General features: G+C 39.2%; 2 protein-coding genes across 2 annotated transcripts; both read left to right on the top strand.

The window, feature by feature from the left end:
• The first annotated feature begins 5,429 nt into the window (after positions 1 to 5,429).
• Positions 5,430 to 8,402, top strand: higd1a (HIG1 hypoxia inducible domain family, member 1A). The gene is made up of 4 exons (XM_084545966.1): positions 5,430 to 5,577; positions 6,648 to 6,722; positions 6,891 to 7,025; positions 7,233 to 8,402. The coding sequence occupies exons 2-4, from the start codon at positions 6,653 to 6,655 to the stop codon at positions 7,304 to 7,306; spliced, it is 279 nt and encodes a 92-aa protein (XP_084402092.1). The 5' UTR covers positions 5,430 to 5,577; positions 6,648 to 6,652; the 3' UTR covers positions 7,307 to 8,402.
• Positions 8,403 to 13,422: 5,020 nt separating this feature from the next.
• Positions 13,423 to 19,189, top strand: ccdc13 (coiled-coil domain containing 13; the record flags this gene model as incomplete). The annotated part of the gene is given in 16 exon segments (XM_084547215.1): positions 13,423 to 14,606; positions 14,757 to 14,905; positions 14,989 to 15,131; positions 15,221 to 15,292; positions 15,384 to 15,500; positions 15,585 to 15,689; positions 15,851 to 16,015; positions 16,100 to 16,276; positions 16,534 to 16,740; positions 16,831 to 16,940; positions 17,222 to 17,284; positions 17,437 to 17,568; positions 18,467 to 18,577; positions 18,734 to 18,767; positions 18,769 to 18,834; positions 19,076 to 19,189. Coding segments are annotated over 16 exon segments (1,947 nt in total). The 5' UTR covers positions 13,423 to 14,424.
• Positions 19,190 to 19,523: the final 334 nt, after the last annotated feature.

Below are 19,523 nucleotides of genomic sequence, written 5' to 3' on the forward strand. Positions count from 1 at the left end.
ATCTTGTTTTTTTTTTTACCCTGGTACCACATGTAAAAAGAATGAAGGTTGACAGTCATCAGTATGACAGCATTCTAATAGTGTAGACTCACCATTATTCTAGCATAAGCAGAGGAAGCCACAATCTGTCCCTGCTTTACTAGCAAGCATCCAAATGTTAATATGATTGTTGTTAAAACAGATCATTATACTAGGCACACCACTAAGGTAAATTACATATTTGATTAATCTAATAAAAGGATCACATCAAACCCTTAGGTAGAACTCCCTTCCTAGTCAGAGTAAAACCCTGATCCTTAAAGGCTGATGAAACCTGACCTTGATCGGTAGTTGAGATTACACATTCCTGTTGGTACATGACCTAAAATAACACCAGTAATAATTTACAGAATAAAGATCCGAACAATTTTGAGAGGGAAACTACAGAAGATAGCATCCGTCTTGTCTGGGGGGGTTTAAGTGAGGAGAGGTGCATACTACCACAAAATAAAGAGCCAAAATAATGACTTATTAATTATTATCATTATTGTTATAGTCACCTTATTTATCTATGTCTATGTCTGGTTTTAAAGAGAGATAAGTAACATCACACCATCATGTTGCTCTGTTGATGGACATGTAGCACCACCTAATGGATTATGTATGGCATTGGAAAAAAACAGTAAAGGCTTTAAGATCAAAGTGTTCAACCTACATCTAGTCTACCATATATTATGAGGGCACGTTATAATTTCTTATTCGAAGATGTGATCCATGATGGATGATTCTGAGTGAAAGCCTGTCCCTTAGAACTGATGAAACCTGTCCTTGATCTGTAGTTGAGATTAATGCATTCCTTTTGTTCATGGCCTGAAATGACCTCAGTAATCGTTTACAGACTAAATATCTTAACAATTCTCAGACAGAAATGACAAAAGATAACATTTGTCTTGAGGAGAGATGCAGATTTCCTCTTCCCACACTAACTTAAGTAAGTATGGGAACGTTCTTTGCTCAATGCTTTTTGCCACTTTTATCCTGCAACGTCTATTTTTCTACTTTTGCTTGCAGCATAGGGTTTTACACAATAAAATGTTTTAAGATTAGGTAGGTACGCACTCAAATGTTAGTATAATATATACTTTATATACAATGAACTGTAGGGTTTACTTAGTTAATGAAACCAGGGGCAAAAAAGAAAAAAAGAAAAAGTATTTCGTCTCAGCCCAGCCAGTCCTTTGTTAGTACATCTGTTACCCTGCTTGTTCCGTCTTTCCTTAGCAGTTTCTCCCAGTGACTCCTGACTGTGTTTTCATGCAGTTTTTAGTTATTTCCCCTTGTTCTTTGGTTTTCTAACTTAACTTCTTTTTGGATGTTTTGATTACTTTTGTTGGACTCTTTGTTGAATTACCCTTGTAATCCAGTCCCTTAAGAGGTTTGTTGCTGAACATCTGCACGATGTGGCGATCATCCTCAACAATTTTGTAACCAAATGATGTGCGAACCACATGTACAAGTTGTTGTCCGTAACAAATTGCCCCAACTGATAGAGGGTCCCGAAGGAATACGAGCCTCGCAGCTGCAATGTGAATACATCACAACACCACTTCTTCTGTAGGAACTCAAATGTGTCCCTGCGAAATTGTACAGCATGAGCCAACCAAGGAATGAGCCCTTTATCCAAAGGAGGTTCTCCTGGTCGCTGCTGTCGAAAGACCCCGAGAAGATACAGCCCTCTGATCGCAGCAGCAAAAATGCCAAGAAGGATCAGCAGCAGGAGTCCCATGACTGGTTCCTCTGGCAGCCACAGGGTGATTTGGTGTTAAAGTCCACCATGGACATAATAAGAATAATGTTTGCTCCACCTCCCTTTATGTATTAGATGAAGTTTAGTATTCCAGGAAATCCACATTCACTTTTGTTTATGCAATTTCTCTGCATAATTACGTGTGTCACTGCTTTTTGTGGCTGGTGACGGAGGATGTGTTGAAATATTAATGACACACTGCAGCATGGATACAGACATAACGTTAGCTGTTGAAAGAAGGTCATGAGCTGAGCAGGAGCTGGTTATTGAAGTTATACAGTAAACTAAACTCTGACGGCCAAACAACCAAAATGTGAATATTTGTAGTAATATTCTTTTGAAAACAGGCATTTTAAGATAAATTCACACCAGCATCTGACAGATTGTGTTCAGCTACCCACTGAAAGTTGATATATGTCTGCATTTCAGAAGAAATCTTTCAAAGTAATGTTTACTGCAGATTATTAGGTTATCAGTCAAGTACAGTTAAGATGGTGACCGCCATGTCCAAGTTTCATCTATGGCATCTATGTGTCATACAGAAATATGCAAAATGTACATCTTACAGTGGAAAGAGAAGGGCCTGCAATTCTTTTTTTTTTTTGGTAAAGTATGAAAAAATAAGGAGTTGCCGTGATAAAATCGATAATTTTCATTAAAGTATAAATCTCCCACTGATTATATAGAGCTTGTGCACACTATGCCAGCACAAGAATGAACACATTGCCTGTGAGACAGTGACAAATACAGTGAGCTTGTCAAAAAGAGGGCACAAAACCAGTAAGTTAAGTTAAGTATTTGGTTTATCTAAAAAACGATCACGCCACGCCTTTATGTCATTTGGCATCTTTTGTTCAAACAGTTGTTGAGTGGAAACACGTAAAGCATGTAGCCAGAGTCTTACCCACCTTACTTGAAACACAAGCCTTTGTGTTTCTTGGGAAGCAATTGTGTAGCTCAGTCCTGCAATGCTGTATACAGAATAATGTGTTGATATTGCCAAGGCATCGGCAATCAGGTTATGGTACATACAAAAACACAAAGGCAAATGGTAGTTTTGTTTGAAGATAATAATTATCAAGCGTAGTCTCAATACATTCATCGTCCCAGTTTTCTTCCTTAGTAGACCAGTAGTACCTCCTACTGGAGTATGTGTGTTAGTGAGATCACTTGCATTTTAGTTCAACCTACAAACTGCTTGTAAATTTCAAAGTTTTTTTTTAATGTAATATAAGGATTTAATGTATTTTGCATTGAATCCAACTGCTATGTAATATTTAACTAAAGATATAAGTATAAAGACATAATATAGAATCAGTATAGAGCAGGATATGTATTAATATGATGTGATCTTAATCCATTGTCTGTGTTTTCACAATATCAGTTTGTACCAATCCTTCAAACAAGATGACCGGACATGTACAAGGCATTATAACATCACAAGTAATTATGATTTCTTGAGGATTTTGCCACACCCATCTATCCTGTAAATGTCATGTGGTTTGAATGGGTTGTTAGAGTTAACTATCAGTTTCATCAACGCCAAGATGGACCCCCTGCATGTATATTTAATGGTTCAATAGACAGTAAATGTAGTTTTGCTCGGTCAAATGAGTGGTTGATGATATTTAGGCAATGGGTAAACACTTAAATCTAAAAAAAAATGTACTTTGGTTGCTTCTGATTCTGACTAGTAAGTAGAAATGAATGGAAGTGTAACAGTGGAACTGTATTTGTGGTGCAACTCCACTTACTTCTAAGAAGCATGGAGGAGGGAAAGAACGATGAAGCGGTCATGACTCAAGCGACACTTGTACCATATAAGACTAGCTGGCTATTAAAGACATTTTCCAGAACCGAATATCAAAATTTTCATGAACAAATTATAGGTCACGTGTGTACGTTTGCTTGTTCATGCATTTGAATAAACTGTAACTGAATTCTAATTGAACGGGCAGTTTCATCTACTATTCACTCCAACCATAGACTGCATATCCGGACAATGGTATAAAACACAGAAATATATATAAAATGTGTGATTTTGACTGTGTTCTTAGGTTGTCTGGAAGCTACACGGTGCTGGATTACTGCTCTTCCATGTTTCATATTTCTGCTATAATTTACATTGTACGTTAGGGTCTGGTGCAAGATCAGTGGGAACAGAGTCCATAATTGCATAAAGGAAATGCCACATGCTCATTAGGCCTTCAAAGCTGTTTCTGATGTCGACTTTCAAGACACCTGAACACTGTGCAGAAGCTCTCATAAAAAGACGGCACATCGCTTGTTGGGAAATAAAGGACTGACTCTGCAGCTTTAGCTTGCTTGCTACTTTACAAAAAAGATTCACCACAAAATATTTAGCTAAGCCTTAAGCCGGCAAGACTGTGCTATCTCAATTTAGGCACAATTATGTGTTCTAGTGTAATTGTGCATAATTTATATAGGAAATGCGTTCATCAACAAAACTCCCATTGTATATAAGCTGGAGTTATTTTTAGCTAACTATTTGTAATTGTTAGAGGATGTTATTCGGATTGATGTGGGTGGTAGCTTTTCTATTTGTTTATTGTACTCTTCGCCTGTTCTTTTTTATTTATTTTCTATCCCCCCCAAAAAACTCGAGAATCGCGGAAGAGGGTGAGAAGGATGACCCAGCCGCCTCACATGCTTCATTTTTTCTCACACACTGTTATTTAGTTAGTGAAATGTGTGCAACTAGTTTTGACACTGATGCTGCCATAGTTTTTCAAATAGTTACAACTGGATGTATTGGTTTATATTTAGGTTTGTATGCCTTGTTTAATTATCAATTGCGATTACTAATCCTATGTCCTAAATAGTATTAGTGTACTTATTTCAACAGACTTGTGATAAAAGCCTAATTGATCAACAGGTACCCGTTTTTAAGCATGCTATTCGGCACGTTGTAGAAACGTGCATGATTTACGGTTACATCACCCCAGAGATTAACGAATGAACGAAGAGCATTCACTTCCACACACATCCACCTTTGTTTCAATAACGTCAAGTCATACTGTGACACTTTCCTGTAAGAGGACACAATATGAAGTAAGTATTCGTCAGCGTAGACCACACGAGCAGAAATACAGTGAGCAATCACGTGACTTTACTGATATATAAAAAATATATAACAAATTAAGTCGCGAAAATCGTTTTATAATACAACAAACCACGCTAGTCGGACTTGGCAGTAGGCTACTACTAGTAAAACCGGTGCTGCATTCATGACACCTCGGAATAATTAAACACAATTGTTACGTCTATATTATAACCACGAAATTGGAAAAATAAACAGAAGGAAAGACATGTTCCCAGTCATTGTGTATGTTTCGAGTTTTGTTCAGTCAGTTAGCAACTCAAAAAATTACTTAAAGGATGTCATGTACTCCAAGCTATGCTGATGTTTATTACCTCTGAGAAATAAAAAATACACAATGGCAAAATGTCACAAAAAGTGACAGTAATAAACGTTATTTTAATATAAGTACAACACGCTGCCTCACAGATCAACTATTCATCAGAACGTGACCTGAGATAAAAGCCTACAAACTATTACCAAGAGGTAACACGTATTAACAATTTTTCCATCAACATGAACACAACGCGGCCCTAAACGACACCAGAACGCGTCACACTTACGTAAGAAGAGGGTTTCGTCTATCACATTGCCGGCTCTCTACTTCCTACATACGTGCAAACTGTGGTTGTGAGCGATCATAAAACTAGGTACAGTCACTTCAAGTAGAGGAAGCGTACGTTTAAAACAGGTAAGAACCAACCTATCGTACATTTGTAAAATGGAGGTTTCAACAGATTTTTCAACCGTAAACTAATCCTAGCTGTCAGTTTTATTTTAATTATATTTTTCTTTTTGTTTTTTTACTTTCATTTTTAGTGGTTTTGCCGACGGGTCAAAAATGTTACCCGCTTCAAAAAATATCCTAACGTATGGCACAAGTGATACAATTTAGGATGTATAGTATAGCTAGGGGTCACTGTAAGATGTACATGTAACGCAAGGCCAGTCTGCCCTTCATGTGTCCCTGAGTAGTTCATACGCTACTAACGTTAGCTGTGAGGAACGACTTACACACGACTTTAAAGCCTGTTCGTGATCATTTGTGTTGGTTAGTAATCGATGTTTACTGACAATTAAACTTACACGACGGATTTAGTTCGTAAACCGGAGCCTCAGTTGAATGAGCTAGCATCACACTCAGCTGTGTTGTGGGAAACCATGCGGCATTCGCTGTCAACTCGTATTTTCTGTTCTCTAAATAAGAAGCATCGAAGAGTACCCCAGCAAAATAAAAGTCTTGATTTTGTTATTGTTACGTTTCTCATCAAACCTTTGACATTTTACGCATTCGTTAATAATCATGTTACTTCTACAACAATCTATAGCATTGAACTAATCAAGAACCCCGCCTCTCGCCCGGTAACAGCTGGGACAGGCTCCAGCCCCCCTGCGACCCTTCACAGGACAAGCGTTTTACAGAAGATGAATGAATGAATGAATGATCTAAAGAACCCCCCCCCCCCACACACACACACACCACCACCACCACCACCTTTCACAGGACAAGCGGTTACAGAAGATGAATGAATGATCTAATAAAGCAATGTACCCTTTTCACATTAGCGCTCTTCTGTGTCTTCAATTAATTAAACTACATGTCTGTTAAGGAAGGATTGTTGTTCGTTGACAAGAAATAATAATAATAAAATGCGTTTCTCCCAGCTTTTTGTATTGAACCAGAAGTTGAAATTGAAAATTCCTACATTTAATGCAGCACAATTCCCAACAAATACTAAGTTGTCCTTTTCTTTTTTATAGACAAAATGTCTGATTATGATGAGAATGAGTCCAAGTTCTGGCGAAAGGCAAAGGAGAATCCATTCGTCCCAGTGGGTGAGTTTAACTTGTGGCTACATAGCAGCTGAATTGGTCATTTCAGTTTGTTATTGGCGTTGCATTGTTAGTGCCTATAAATTTAGTTTCTTCTTGTCATTGTCATCTTTCAGATTTTGTTTCATTTTAGACGTTTAGGTAAATAGATGTGGTTGTTGCTCGTTGCAGGAATGGCTGGATTCTTTGCCATTGTTGGGTACAGGCTGCTGAAAATGAAGAGTCGAGGGGATACAAAAATGTCAGTGCACCTGATCCACATGCGTGTAGCTGCGCAAGGCTTTGTGGTCGGAGCCATGACACTTGGTACGTATCATGGAGTGTCAGAACATTTGGTGTCTGTGCAGCAGATTAAGTGGTTTGAACTGAATCACTGGTCATAATTAAAAGTACAACGTGTTCTGGATTTTTACATTGAAGTCATTTTTTTAAGCTTTGAGTGGTTTCAGTGGTTGAGTTGCTTATCTCAAGTAGTTGTGACAGTCATCATGTAACTCTTCTTTCTTTTTTTAGGTGTCATATATTCCATGTACAAAGAGTACATTGTCAAACCCAGAGAAGAACAGAAAGCAGTGGGACACAAATGAAAATGGACTCTCACACTGATTATTTAATGTCCCTTAATAGTGCCAATTATGAAATTGTGCAGAACATTCTCTTCACGGACGTGTCCTAACATCTAGTCAGTAGCTCAGTTTCAATGTAAATGGCTGTAACTAAGGGACCACTTCCTACCTCCTAAACAGTATACCAGAGGCCACCACTGGTGCATTTAGAAGGTGTACTGATGTAAACTGTTTTAATACCCATTACAATCGTTGTGTTTGCGCTAAACAAAGCTGGTTGTATACCTGTGTGCATAGGTGGTATTCCTGATTTTATATGTAACCTCTTGTCCTGTAACGGGTCTCGGGGAGGGGGCGTGATGTGTAAGTGAAACATAAAAAAATAGAACACTTTACATTTAAGTTAAAATCATCTTATCACAGAAAACAAACGTGTAAAGCATCAGATGGCAATTGGAAAAAATAATGTTTCTTAAACACAGCCATCAAGGGTCTCTTGTTTAAAAAAATAAGTGATTTTATTGATTAGATTTTCTCCACTTTTTTTTGCCTGTACTATGCTATTCAGCAGTCCAGTGTTAATGAGATGTGAGCTAAACTATCTGAGGTACACCTACAAACTGTGTAGTCACCCATAAAATGTCAGATGCCTTGTGATTTGCTTAAATAGAAGCCTTGTTAACACTCAAGTAACCCCATAATGATGTTGTTTCCAAAGCTCTGAAAGTGTGACTGTTTATTTTTTGCATCATGCAGTCTACCACTGTACACCCAGCTACCAGATTATTCAGTACACCAAAGGCAGCTAAAACACATGCAGTCATCTGTTGAGTGTGCGGATACTGTATTTAGCAGCCATCAACTCAACAGCATCATGCAGAAAAGACTGAAGAATGGCCATAAAGTTCTATAAAGTGTTTGCACACCAGCTTAATTACATTTGGGTTTTTTGTTTCTTTGGTTAGGTGTTCTGAATAATATGCCAGTTGTGTGTACAAAATAGTGTTCTTGTATGTCAAACTTCACTGTTCACTTCTCTCTTCACTATTCAATTTAAACCATAACATATTCTAAACATTACTTTTCTGCTTTGCTCAAATAAAACTGCTCGATACTCCCTGAGTGTTACAAGTGTTCTCTGAAAGACATCCATTAAACAGGACACAAACAGTGCATCATTCATTCATTCACATTCTATACCCGCTTATTCCTGTTAAGGGTCGCGGGGGTCTGCTGGAGCCTATCCCAGCTGTCATCGGGCGAGAGGCAGGGGTACACCCTGGACAGGTCGCCAGTCCATCGGAGGACGCACAGTGCATCCAATGCTTGCAAAATCAAAAATGCCAAGTCATTGTTACTTTGCAACAAAAAGAGTCTACGTGAGATCCAGTTAATGTTATGCAACTGCCATCTGGGAGGTATTTCAGGTGCCATAGATACTGTAGGCCACGCCTGTACAAGTCACAACAACACCTGAGGGGATATCTATTTCAGTGGCATGTGTAAACATGACTTAGCTGGCATTGTCCTGTAGCGCTTACCACTTTTTATTTCCTGTAAACCACGTTATACCAAAACAGCAACCTTACCTCAAAGACAAGGTACAAGGCTTCAGACGATGACATTCGAAATGCTCCTGTGGAAGTCCCTAAGAAATAAGAAAATATTTTACCAGAATATTCAGTTTTAACATGGACTGAATGTAGGCCGAGCAGCCGTATAGACAGTATAACTTACACGGATCAGCCACAACATTTAAACTAACGACAGGTGAAGTAAACAGCATTGACCATCTTGTGACAATACAATGCTCTGCTCTGGTATAATGTAAATCAGCCTCCACTCTCTGCTGCAGCATGTCTATCTCTCTCATCCAAGTGAGGGAGCTGACAATAGCAAACGCTGATGTAGTCAACAAGATGTCAGATACTATTAGATGATACTATTAGATGAATGAATCTAACAATACTATTAGATTCATTAGAAGAGGAGACAAACAATTACACAACAATTGCTCTGTGTGATTAGATCTTTTAATCTTTGTAGATTACGCAAAATCAGGGTCTCCATGAGATGGAAATTAATTGTTCAGAGACCTGAGCCCACTCCACATGACTTTATTTTAGTTTAACATTGACATCTGTGCATCAGAAGTGTATCTGGAGGCCAATAACTTTGTGTACTGAAACTTTATAGCCTGTTCCCGTCTCTAAGGCCTTCTAGAAAGTTCTTGGGCAAAAGATAGGCTGCTGTAGAACTATTCTGAGTATTGTGTTTTGTCATGTATACCCACCACACGGAGAAATAAATTCAGATACGTATGTTTTGTGTTAAGCCATGGAAATTATTCACCAAATCTGATATTTTGATCTATTGTAGTCATTGTAGTTTTCTTATAGATGACTTCTATAGCACATTCTAGTCACCCACACCATTTGTATCACTTTTTAGTTTTTCCAGGCAAACCAAAAAAAAAAAAAGTTTAGTTTTAGTTTCTTTACAAAGAAAATAACTAATGTTACAGATAAATTTATGAGAATGACTGAAACCCTTCAGATCTGTACCACATATCACATATTTATCCCGTTTGAACCTCTATCAATTACTGGCTAAATATTAAATACCGGTCACATGATGTTTTTATGTGTCCTCACTAGTTAGACGTGCTGGTTAAGGACAGGGCTAAGGTCTTCTTAGGCCTCCAGTGTTTATAAGAAGCCTTTACAGAGGTCACAGGAGTCAAATTAGTGTGTTTTCTGCATGCGTGGCTGTGTTTGTTTGTGTGACACATTTCCGTGTGTTGTGGGCCACTAGTGCACTCTAGGCCTTGAATTCTTTGACAGGATCAACAAGTTCACCCTGCACACTAGAACCAGCGGGGCACTGCGCTCTGACTTCATTCATTAAAAGGTCCAGTCTGCTATATTATAAAGCTTCAATTCAAGCTATAGTCACATACAGGATTGATTTAATTATGATTTGAAGCTTGATTTACAGACTGTTAAGGTTTACAGACATTATTTGTTTGAACAACAGTCCATCAACCATAAAAACATTAATATCATTCATTTAGAGGTTGCTAAGTGTCTGTGCATGAACAAAAAAATTATTAGGAAATAAGTCTCATGGATTGTGCTTTTAACCTTTCATGGGAATACACCGACCAGCCACAACATTATGACCACTGACAGGAGAAGTAAATAACCATTGACCAGCTTCTGACAATACAATGTTCTGCTGGGAAACATTTGGACCAGGCATTCATGTGGATGTTACTTAGACATGAACCACCCACCTAGACCAGACCAGGCACCCCCACCCCATAGCAATGACACTACTTGATATCAGCAGCGATCTCCAGCAGGACACACACAAAAATGGTTTAGGAACAACTCAAAAAACATGAAAAACAGCACGAGGTGTTGACCTGGCCTTGAAAATTCAAATTCCAAACTGATCAAGTATCTGTGGGATGATCCACAGAGGCCTCTCCCCTCAACTCATAGGACCTAAAGGCCCCCACTAACAACATCCTGTTTCCAGACACCACAGGATACCCTCAAAAGGACCATGTCTATTCTCTGATGAGTCACAACTGTTTAAGAGGCACAAGGGAGACCTACACAATATTAAGAAGGTGGTCATAATGTTATGCCTGATCTGTGTATATGTGCTAGAGTAAAAAGCCCATTAGCCTTTGTAGCCCACAAAGCTGCATTGTAGAGTAGCTCCCTACTGTATTGCTCAATGATTAAGGCTTGATTTAAGCTTTTATATACACACGCAGACTTCCCTAATGTCTTACTATTATGGCACGGTTCTATCCCCCCTATGCGCTGTAATATTAAAATACAATGTCATCTCAACTTCAGCAGTCCTGTAAAGTCTACCCCAGATTTAGTAAATACTGTGCAACTGCCAGTTTACACCCTGTACAGCACGGATGTCACATCTCTTTCCTTCGTCATCTAATTAGTAACTGTGGGTGAGGGATATCCAGTAGGCATGACTGTCAACACCATCTGGCTGTTCTTAACTCCTCATTCATAGTACAAACAAGTCCTTAGACAAACCTAATATGCAAATCTGCTGTGGAAACTTGAAAAGCTTGAATGTAAAGAGTTTATCTATCTACAATGCTTTCATTGTTGGTTTAATCTCCCATTTGCAATCAAGATGTTTTTGATAGGCTAACACAAATTCATTCGACCTGTTCAAAACACTGCTTTGCATCGATGTATGTTAACAAGACAATCTAAAATGCCGTGTCATCATAACTAGACCGCCTAGAGGGTCCACCTGAAATCCAGTTACTATTACGCACCTATACAGGTAGCAGTTTACACTGTGTACAGCATCAGTATACTGCCTGGTGGTGCTGTGTGTACAGTAAGCATGACTGTTCACGTCCTGTAGCTCACTTCACTCCTCATTCATTATATACACAAACAATACACACAATTCTGCATCCAGAAGGGGGATCCTCACCTCTTTCCTCTGGGAGTCCCTATCGGAAAATATTTAACTTAATACTTAGTTTTAAACATGGACTAGATGCACCTAAAACCATTAATGAAATTACAGTACTATTGTGTATTTAGACATGATGTATTTAGAGTCTACTTAAGGTGTAAAAACTTCATAACCAGTTACACCAGTCTGTGCAATATCTAACAATTCAATTTGTGCATTTTTTTAAAAATCCTATTCCATTTCATTATTTATTTTTTATACACTACTCTTTTTTTTTTTTTTTACTCTTGTTATGTTTCTGCCCTTTCTGTATGCTGTTGCAAACTGCAATTTCCCCATTGCGGGACAAATAAAGGTTTTTCTTATTCTTATTCTTATTTACTTTTGGCAATTAAAGAAAAGCAGCGAGACTCTAGTTTATATACACAGATTTACAGTGTTGCTTAAAAGTATTTTCATCATTCAGAATTTTCAACCTTTCTGCATAAAATGACTCATCAGTTCCAAGTCACAACAGCACAAAGATAGCCCAATCAAACAAATCAAACAGAAATATTCTGGTATTTACTCACGAAAATGACCCAATATGACATATCTCTGAGGTGCAAGAGTGATAATTTCCAGGTCAAATTAGAGTTCCTCCATTCAGTGCCCTGTTTTGTTTTAAAAAAGAATTAAAAAAACAGGGATTTGTCACAGTTTGATCTTTATAACACATGTTTATGGGAGTGTATGATGGCACTGGGCTTTCTTAGGACCTCAGAAAAGGAGTTCCTGTTGATCATCAGACTAGAAAAGGTTACAAAACCACCTCTAATTTGGAATCCACAGTCAGACAGATGGAGGAGGATTAAGACAACTGTTACCCTCCACAGGACAGGAGTGGTCAACCAACAAAGATCTCTCCAAAAGCAAGACTCTTAATAGTCTGAGAGGTCACAAAGGAACCCAGGGTAACTTCACCATCAGGAGGAAATTGAAGAAACATGGTGTGTATGGCAGAGTGGCACAAAGCCACTGCTCTCCAAAAAGAACAGTTCTGCCTGTCTGCAGTCTGTTAAACATCATGTGGACAAGCCAGAAGACTACTGGGAAAAAGTTTTGTGAACAGATGCGACCAAAGTAGAATTGTTTGGTTTAAATTAGAGGCGTCATGTGGACACAAAACAACACTGCATTCCAGCATCAGAACCCCATCCTGTCTGTAAAACATTTCCTTGTTTGGGCCTGTTTTGCTGCATCTGGGCCAGGGCGTCTTAATTGTGTCAATAAATTCTAAAAGAAAATATCAGGACATCAGTCCATGAACTGAAGATTAAGAGAAACTGGGTCATTCAGCAAGACAATGAGCGCCATAAGTCATTCTGCAAAAGAAAGTTAAAAAAGAACAAAATTAATGTTTTGGAATATGGCTAATCAAGGAGAAATGTTGTAGAAGGACCTGAAGCAAGCAGTTAATGTGAGAAAACCCACCAACATCTCAGAACTTCTGGACTGGAGAATAGGCAAAAATTCCCGCCGCTGTAAACGGAGTTAACTTATGTTTAGTTGCTTTTCCTGCTGCACAAGGGGGTCAAACCAGATACCGAAAACAAGGGTGTATTTGTACCTGCACCTCACAGATATATAGAAGTGATTAATTTTATTGAATAGACATATACCAAGACATACTATCTTTGTTTTATTTGTTTGATTGGGTTCTGTTTTTCTACTGTCACGAAAATCTGTTTTTGAGTCATTTTTATGCAGAAATGTCAAAAATTCTGAGGGATGCAAATACTTTTAAATGGTACTGCATATATATCAACAGTCAAGATAATACTGAGAGGCTAAAGCGAATTCATTTCGCATATAGGAAACCAAACATGATATGTTTAGCTAGGAATAATTCTCAAATTATCACTAGGCTAACAAACATTTTCCACCTGTTGTTGCTTGCTCCCATTCTTTCATATTTTTCTGCCTCTTTTAATTCGCTAAAACTACTTGACAGCTGACTCGCATGTCTTTTGTGCAATGTAAGAGACTGACTTGTGCAAAAATTGTGTTAACACACTGGTGAACTTCATGAAGAACTTCTGGTGTAGCAGCAGCAGCAGCTAGCATCCCCTTGTTCCTATGACAGCTTCCCTACAACTCCCGCGAGATCTTGCTCCCAAGTCTCCTGGCGGATGTTGCTATGGATACGAAAGCGTCGCAATCAACGAGGAAGGAGTTTCTTCGCCTGGTACACAAACCGATGAAGTGCATTTTGTAGCTAATCTGTGGAGAAGGACGGCACTTGGATAAATGACAGGTGAGCCGTTTCTCTATCTGCAAGCGTAACCTTAGAATTTGGAAGATTTCGGAGAGAGCCAAACTTATTTACAATCACTCACATGATCATAAACATCCGGATCTCGATAACTGCTCGGCATGTTATATAACCAACTGGTGCCAGCTTCAGTCTGTATTTATATACAGGTGGAGATAAGATGTCATCTTAAACTAAAAAAAAAAAAAAAAGTGCTGAAAACTGTGTGACTTCACAATAAAAGGCTACAGGGAACAAATCCCAAATGAATATTTACGATATAACACAATATTTTATTACGGTATTGATTTCCTTTGACAGTGCCATCACTTGTAAGATCATTATTTTCTCTCCATGCTATAAATCATAGACCATGGAGCAAGGTGAACAAATAAATGACCTGAGGCTTCAGTTTCAAGAACTACAAAAGCAGCAAGAGAAAAGAAAACTGGACAGGAACAAGGAGAAAGCACCGGACAAGCTTGATGACATTGGTACCCAGGATGATCTGGATCTATCTACGCAAGGTATTCAGGCTGATAATCCTCAAGAAAGGTGAGTCTACTTGGACTATGAGATGAATGTATGTATGAGTAGGACAGTAGCTATTTAAGCTTGGAAACCATTGTCATCCCTCTTGTATAAACCTCTGGTACTTGAGTCGTGTGCTGCAGTTTCGTGTTCATTTTAACTGCGTCTCTATAGGCTGTTGCAGAATGAAAATCAGACATTACTAGACCAGCTGAGAGAGCTAAAGGATGAAAATGGCCGGCTCTTTAAACTCGTGAGTGAAAAGGATTTTGAAATTAGACACCTGAAGAAGAAAAGAGACGAGGAAAGGCTGGCCTTAGCAGGTATAATAGCATACGTTTTATTTTTACGTACAGCAATGTTACAGGTGTGTCACACCCTCGTCATGCCTCTTTCATTCATTTAGGCACATCAGGTTTGGCGGGAGCGGTGGCTGCCACAAAGATTGTTGAGCTGTCCAAGAAGAATAGGGAGCTAACCGCTGAAATCGAGCAAGAGAAGATCAAATCCAAGCAAAACAGCAACAGAATCAAAGACCTAGAGAAAGAGGTAAGGCTTTGCTTTGATTAATTTAGTTTATTGCATTTAAATAAACTCTTAAGAACTGATTAATTGTGATATTATGCTCCTTTCTGTAGCTACAGGCTGCTGTATCTGGGCAAAAGATTGACACAAAGTCACTGGATAAGAAATCATCTGAAGGCTGCGAGGTAAACTGATGTAAAAATAACTGAAATAGTATTTTGTCTTCCTAACTTAATGATAATTCAACCCGACTCATTCATAACCTACTCCCAAAAGCAGGAAAGTCCACTGGTCAGATCTCTGCAGGAAAAATTAGCAGCTGCCCAGCTGAAAGTGACTGAATATCGCAACCAGGTTCAGTCCGCAAAACAGGAGTTGAAAGTAGCTCAGAAGGTAATGGCTGTCCTTGTTCTCCAAGTCTCATAGCTGCATGACTAATCGCAGTGACTTCTGGATTCCATATCTAAACTGTTACAGGTTTTGATGAGTGAGGTTGGAGAGGAGGTCAACCTTCAGCAATTACTGAGCTGCCCCGGGAACTTTAGAGGTCGGTCACAGCAGATACTGGCTCTTCAGGCAAGGGTAAGCTGAAGATAAAATAAGTAACATCAATCATAAAGTGCTTCTTAAAAGTATTTATAGCAAATAAAGTGATTTGCAAAAGGGCAACGGTGCAGATATAAGAGCAGACATTACATAAATACCTGAATTTAGCATGAACAACACTTTGAATCGTTCAACAGGTGCGGGACCTTGAGAAGCAGCTCAACCAGTCGACCCTGCAGAGACAGTCAAGTGTCCTGAGTGAAGACGAAGAGTTTCTGGGTATCCTTCAGAAAACCCCTCCACAAGACAGAAACCTCGGCTTCATCCGCGCTAGGGAGAAGGAGAAGAGGGAGGCATTTGAGGTGTGTACGTCATAGCAATAAGAAATATTAATTTGTCACTATACTAGACCAAGGCCCATCTGCAACACTGTCCTTCCACAACAGAGGATCTCACTGGACTACGAGGCCCTCTTTAAAGAACATGAGGATGTGAAGAAAAAGCTGGAAGCCTCTAAGGCCAGGAACAAGTCTCTGTCTAGTGAAGTGAAGACTCTGAAGGCGCAGATCTCCACATTGCTGGAGAAGGGTAAACATGATGATGAGCTTGTGGATGCTCTGTTGGTAAGGCGTTAGATAAGATACATCCAAAAATATTCACGTTCTTCTATATTCTGTGTCGTCTGCTGTCTCTATAGCTCAGTTTCAAAGTTAGTACTATAAGATCTACAGATGACTTTTGTCTATCTTGTCTACAGTACTCGAGTAATTAGAGATTTAACTTCCCATTGAGCTGAAATAAGCCACAGATGGCAGAATGGAGGATTTACTATGATAATTCCTATTCCTATTGATTATCCTATCTTTTCGACTTCTGGCAGAAGCAGCAGACCCAGATGCAGACGGTGCTGAAACGGCTCAGCCAACAGCAGAATGTAAAGAGCATGGAGACCCAGCGGAGCCTCAGACAACAGCCGAGCAGTGACCCTTCAGAGCACAATGCTCTCATCCAGAAGCTTAAGCAGATGGTTGCTGAGAAAGAGGCCAAGATCAAACAGTTACCAGAAATCCGGCAAATCTCTGATGAGGTAAAAAAAGAAACAAAAGCTCTGTGTTGTCTTCGAGATTCAATGTGACTGGCTTAAAAATTTGCCAAGCCATTAAATGTGTGTTGACAGACTTTGGAGGAAGACAGTGTGCACAGAGAGACCAGCCACAAGACAACAAACTGCAGTTCAGAAATTTCCCCTGAAGATGGAGACATTCACAAGAGAATTACATCTTCAGGGTACGTGTGCTGACTCTCTTGATGTCGAACCATCCTTTAAATTGGTATACATTTAGTTTACTCAAATACTCTGACATTTTCAAACTCATCTTAAAATATGTTTTTTTAAGAAACACTGATTTCATATATCTTGTCTTGCAAAAAGGGGTTAATAATTTACTCTGGCTAATGGGAGACTCTCTGTAATCAGGTTATTGATTTTGTGCGGTGCCTTCACAGTTCTGTCAATGTGTTCCTCCAGGGTTTCTGTTAATGTGACTGCCTGTCAACCTTTTTTCCAGTTCCGTTTCTAAATTTGGTCACAAACTGGTGTTGCCTGCAGTGGGGAGTAGTATAGACTTCAAGTAAGTGGACAGAATGATTGCTGCATACTGTACACCATGAAGTACTATACAGATACACATACCTCACAACAAGTCATCGTACCAAGGTGCACCACCTTTTAATGGACAAGAAAAAAATAAATAATGTTTAACGTTGTATCTTTTGTTCTCAGGGGTCTAAGCTCCTCACAGTGTCCACAATGCTCAGCAGATGTGAGCGCACTGATGACCCAGTGTAATGAGTACAAAATCCTCTGTGTGGAGAAGGACAGACTGCTCGAGCTGGTTACAGTCCTACAGACGAAGTAAGCCACAGTACACATACACAATTCTTGTTTTCCATTTTATTCCTCTTTATTTCTCTGAGTGTTTCTTGGAAAAGCACGGATAGAAAATTATCACTTCATATATAACTTTAAAAACCTTTCTATTGATTCTAACACAACAACAACAAAAAAACACAATACAGACTCTGTAACAGCAGCACAATTCACACATGCTATTTAAAAGAACCCTTTCAATCTGTTTTTTTGAGCATAGACTCTGAGATTGCAGCTAGATCGGGAACAGCAACGATCCGGTTGCTTGCTCGTGCGCTCATCAAAGGAGAAGGGCTTATTTGCGTGTGAGAAATTATCCATTGTCAGTCTTCTTTGGTCCTCATAAAGATTTATGTTATGCTCATATAATAAGTCAGTCAGCTGCAACAAAAAAACAAAAAAACTAAAAAAACATCATTGCCATTCTCACCCCAGAGGTGGCATGCACTGGGATTTTGGTCAAATGACTCACATGTGGAGTAGTGAAATGCTATTCTTAATTTTTCCAGTTGGCTCTCTGATATTTCTGCACTACAGAAAAAATCTTATTTCTGTTGAGGTATAAAGGGATTTTGTAATGCTGCCCCACTAACACCTTTAATTAGTTTGAATGTGTCCATTTCAAAGCCATGGGTACTTGTTGTTGTTTTCAAACAGACTGTTTCCATCAGTGCTCACTTTATTTATTTAAGATGAGATAAGAAAAGATAATCCTTTATTTATCCCACAGTGGGGATAAGACATTTGATAGTTGATTTTACAGTATTTGCATTTTCATACAACATACCTGTTTATACTGCATTTACTGTATTTGTCAATTCAAAGCTTTACAAGCGTCTTGTACTTAAATTTGGATTCTAATCCGACCCTCTCTCTCAACCAGAGAGAAAGAGATAAACCAGATGTGTTTGGAGGCAGAGCAGAAGTACCAAGAGGAGCGCCGCAGGACAGTGATCCTGGAGCAGCAGTTGGAGAAGACAAAATTAGATTCAAAGTGAGGACTGTACAAACAGCATGGCTTGGGCTGACATGCCAAGGCTCAGTGACAGCATGATATGACATTGTCAAGAAGACTCCAGGCTTCATTTTTTATTTTTTTTTTTTTTTTTGCTGTTTTTCAAATGCTGATTCATCAGTTTCCCCCTTATAGTCTTGCTTGTGGCTATCATGTTTCTGTTCCTTTAGGAGCAGTGTCCCCCAACACCAGGGTGGCAGGAGTCTTTGAGCAACATCAACTGCCCTGAGACTACTGTCCAGCAATCTAGTTGGCATTTGTAAACATTTAATTTCTAACTTTGACAACATGTCTTGTCACTGGCGGTGAAGACAAACAATAATTTTGTTTTTCCAATGCTAACACTCGAGAAAATGACAGAAATAATGATGTGTGGCTGCAGTGTGTAGTGTCTGTAGTGTCTTTTTACCAGTCATGTTTGGGCTGCGCAGACATGTTCATGTTGCTCTTGCATGTTGTCTCGGGCTGGTCATTCAGCTGGAGGAAGCGGAGCTGCTGAGGGCATCCCTGAAGAGCACTCTCCACCGCGACGTCCAGCTTCGCGGTGACATGATGAGACAAGTCAAGCATGTTTTCCTGCAGGCCTTGTGACAGCGCAGACAAGACACTAACCAGGGGAAGTGGCTGGTTCCTGCTCAACCTCACTTCCAGCTGAGCCCTACCTTCTCCTGTCACATGTGGCAAACACCAGCTTGCAGGAAATGAGCTCTTCTCCTCTGCCAAACATATGGATCCATGGCTTTCTCTCAATATGAACCCACAAAGTCAGTTTATGATGGTTCTTCAAGGGGGACCTCAGTTTAACGACTTAAATAGCTTTCAAACCCGATGGCATTTATGACGCTGATAGGATGTCTTGTTGATGCTTCATATCTTTTCCACTCGCTGTTTTGTAAATGTCGCAGTCACATTTTGTTTTGTCTTT

Source organism: Chelon labrosus (assembly GCF_963514085.1).
Source record: "Chelon labrosus genome assembly, chromosome: 6".
Lineage (NCBI taxonomy): Eukaryota > Metazoa > Chordata > Actinopteri > Mugiliformes > Mugilidae > Chelon > Chelon labrosus.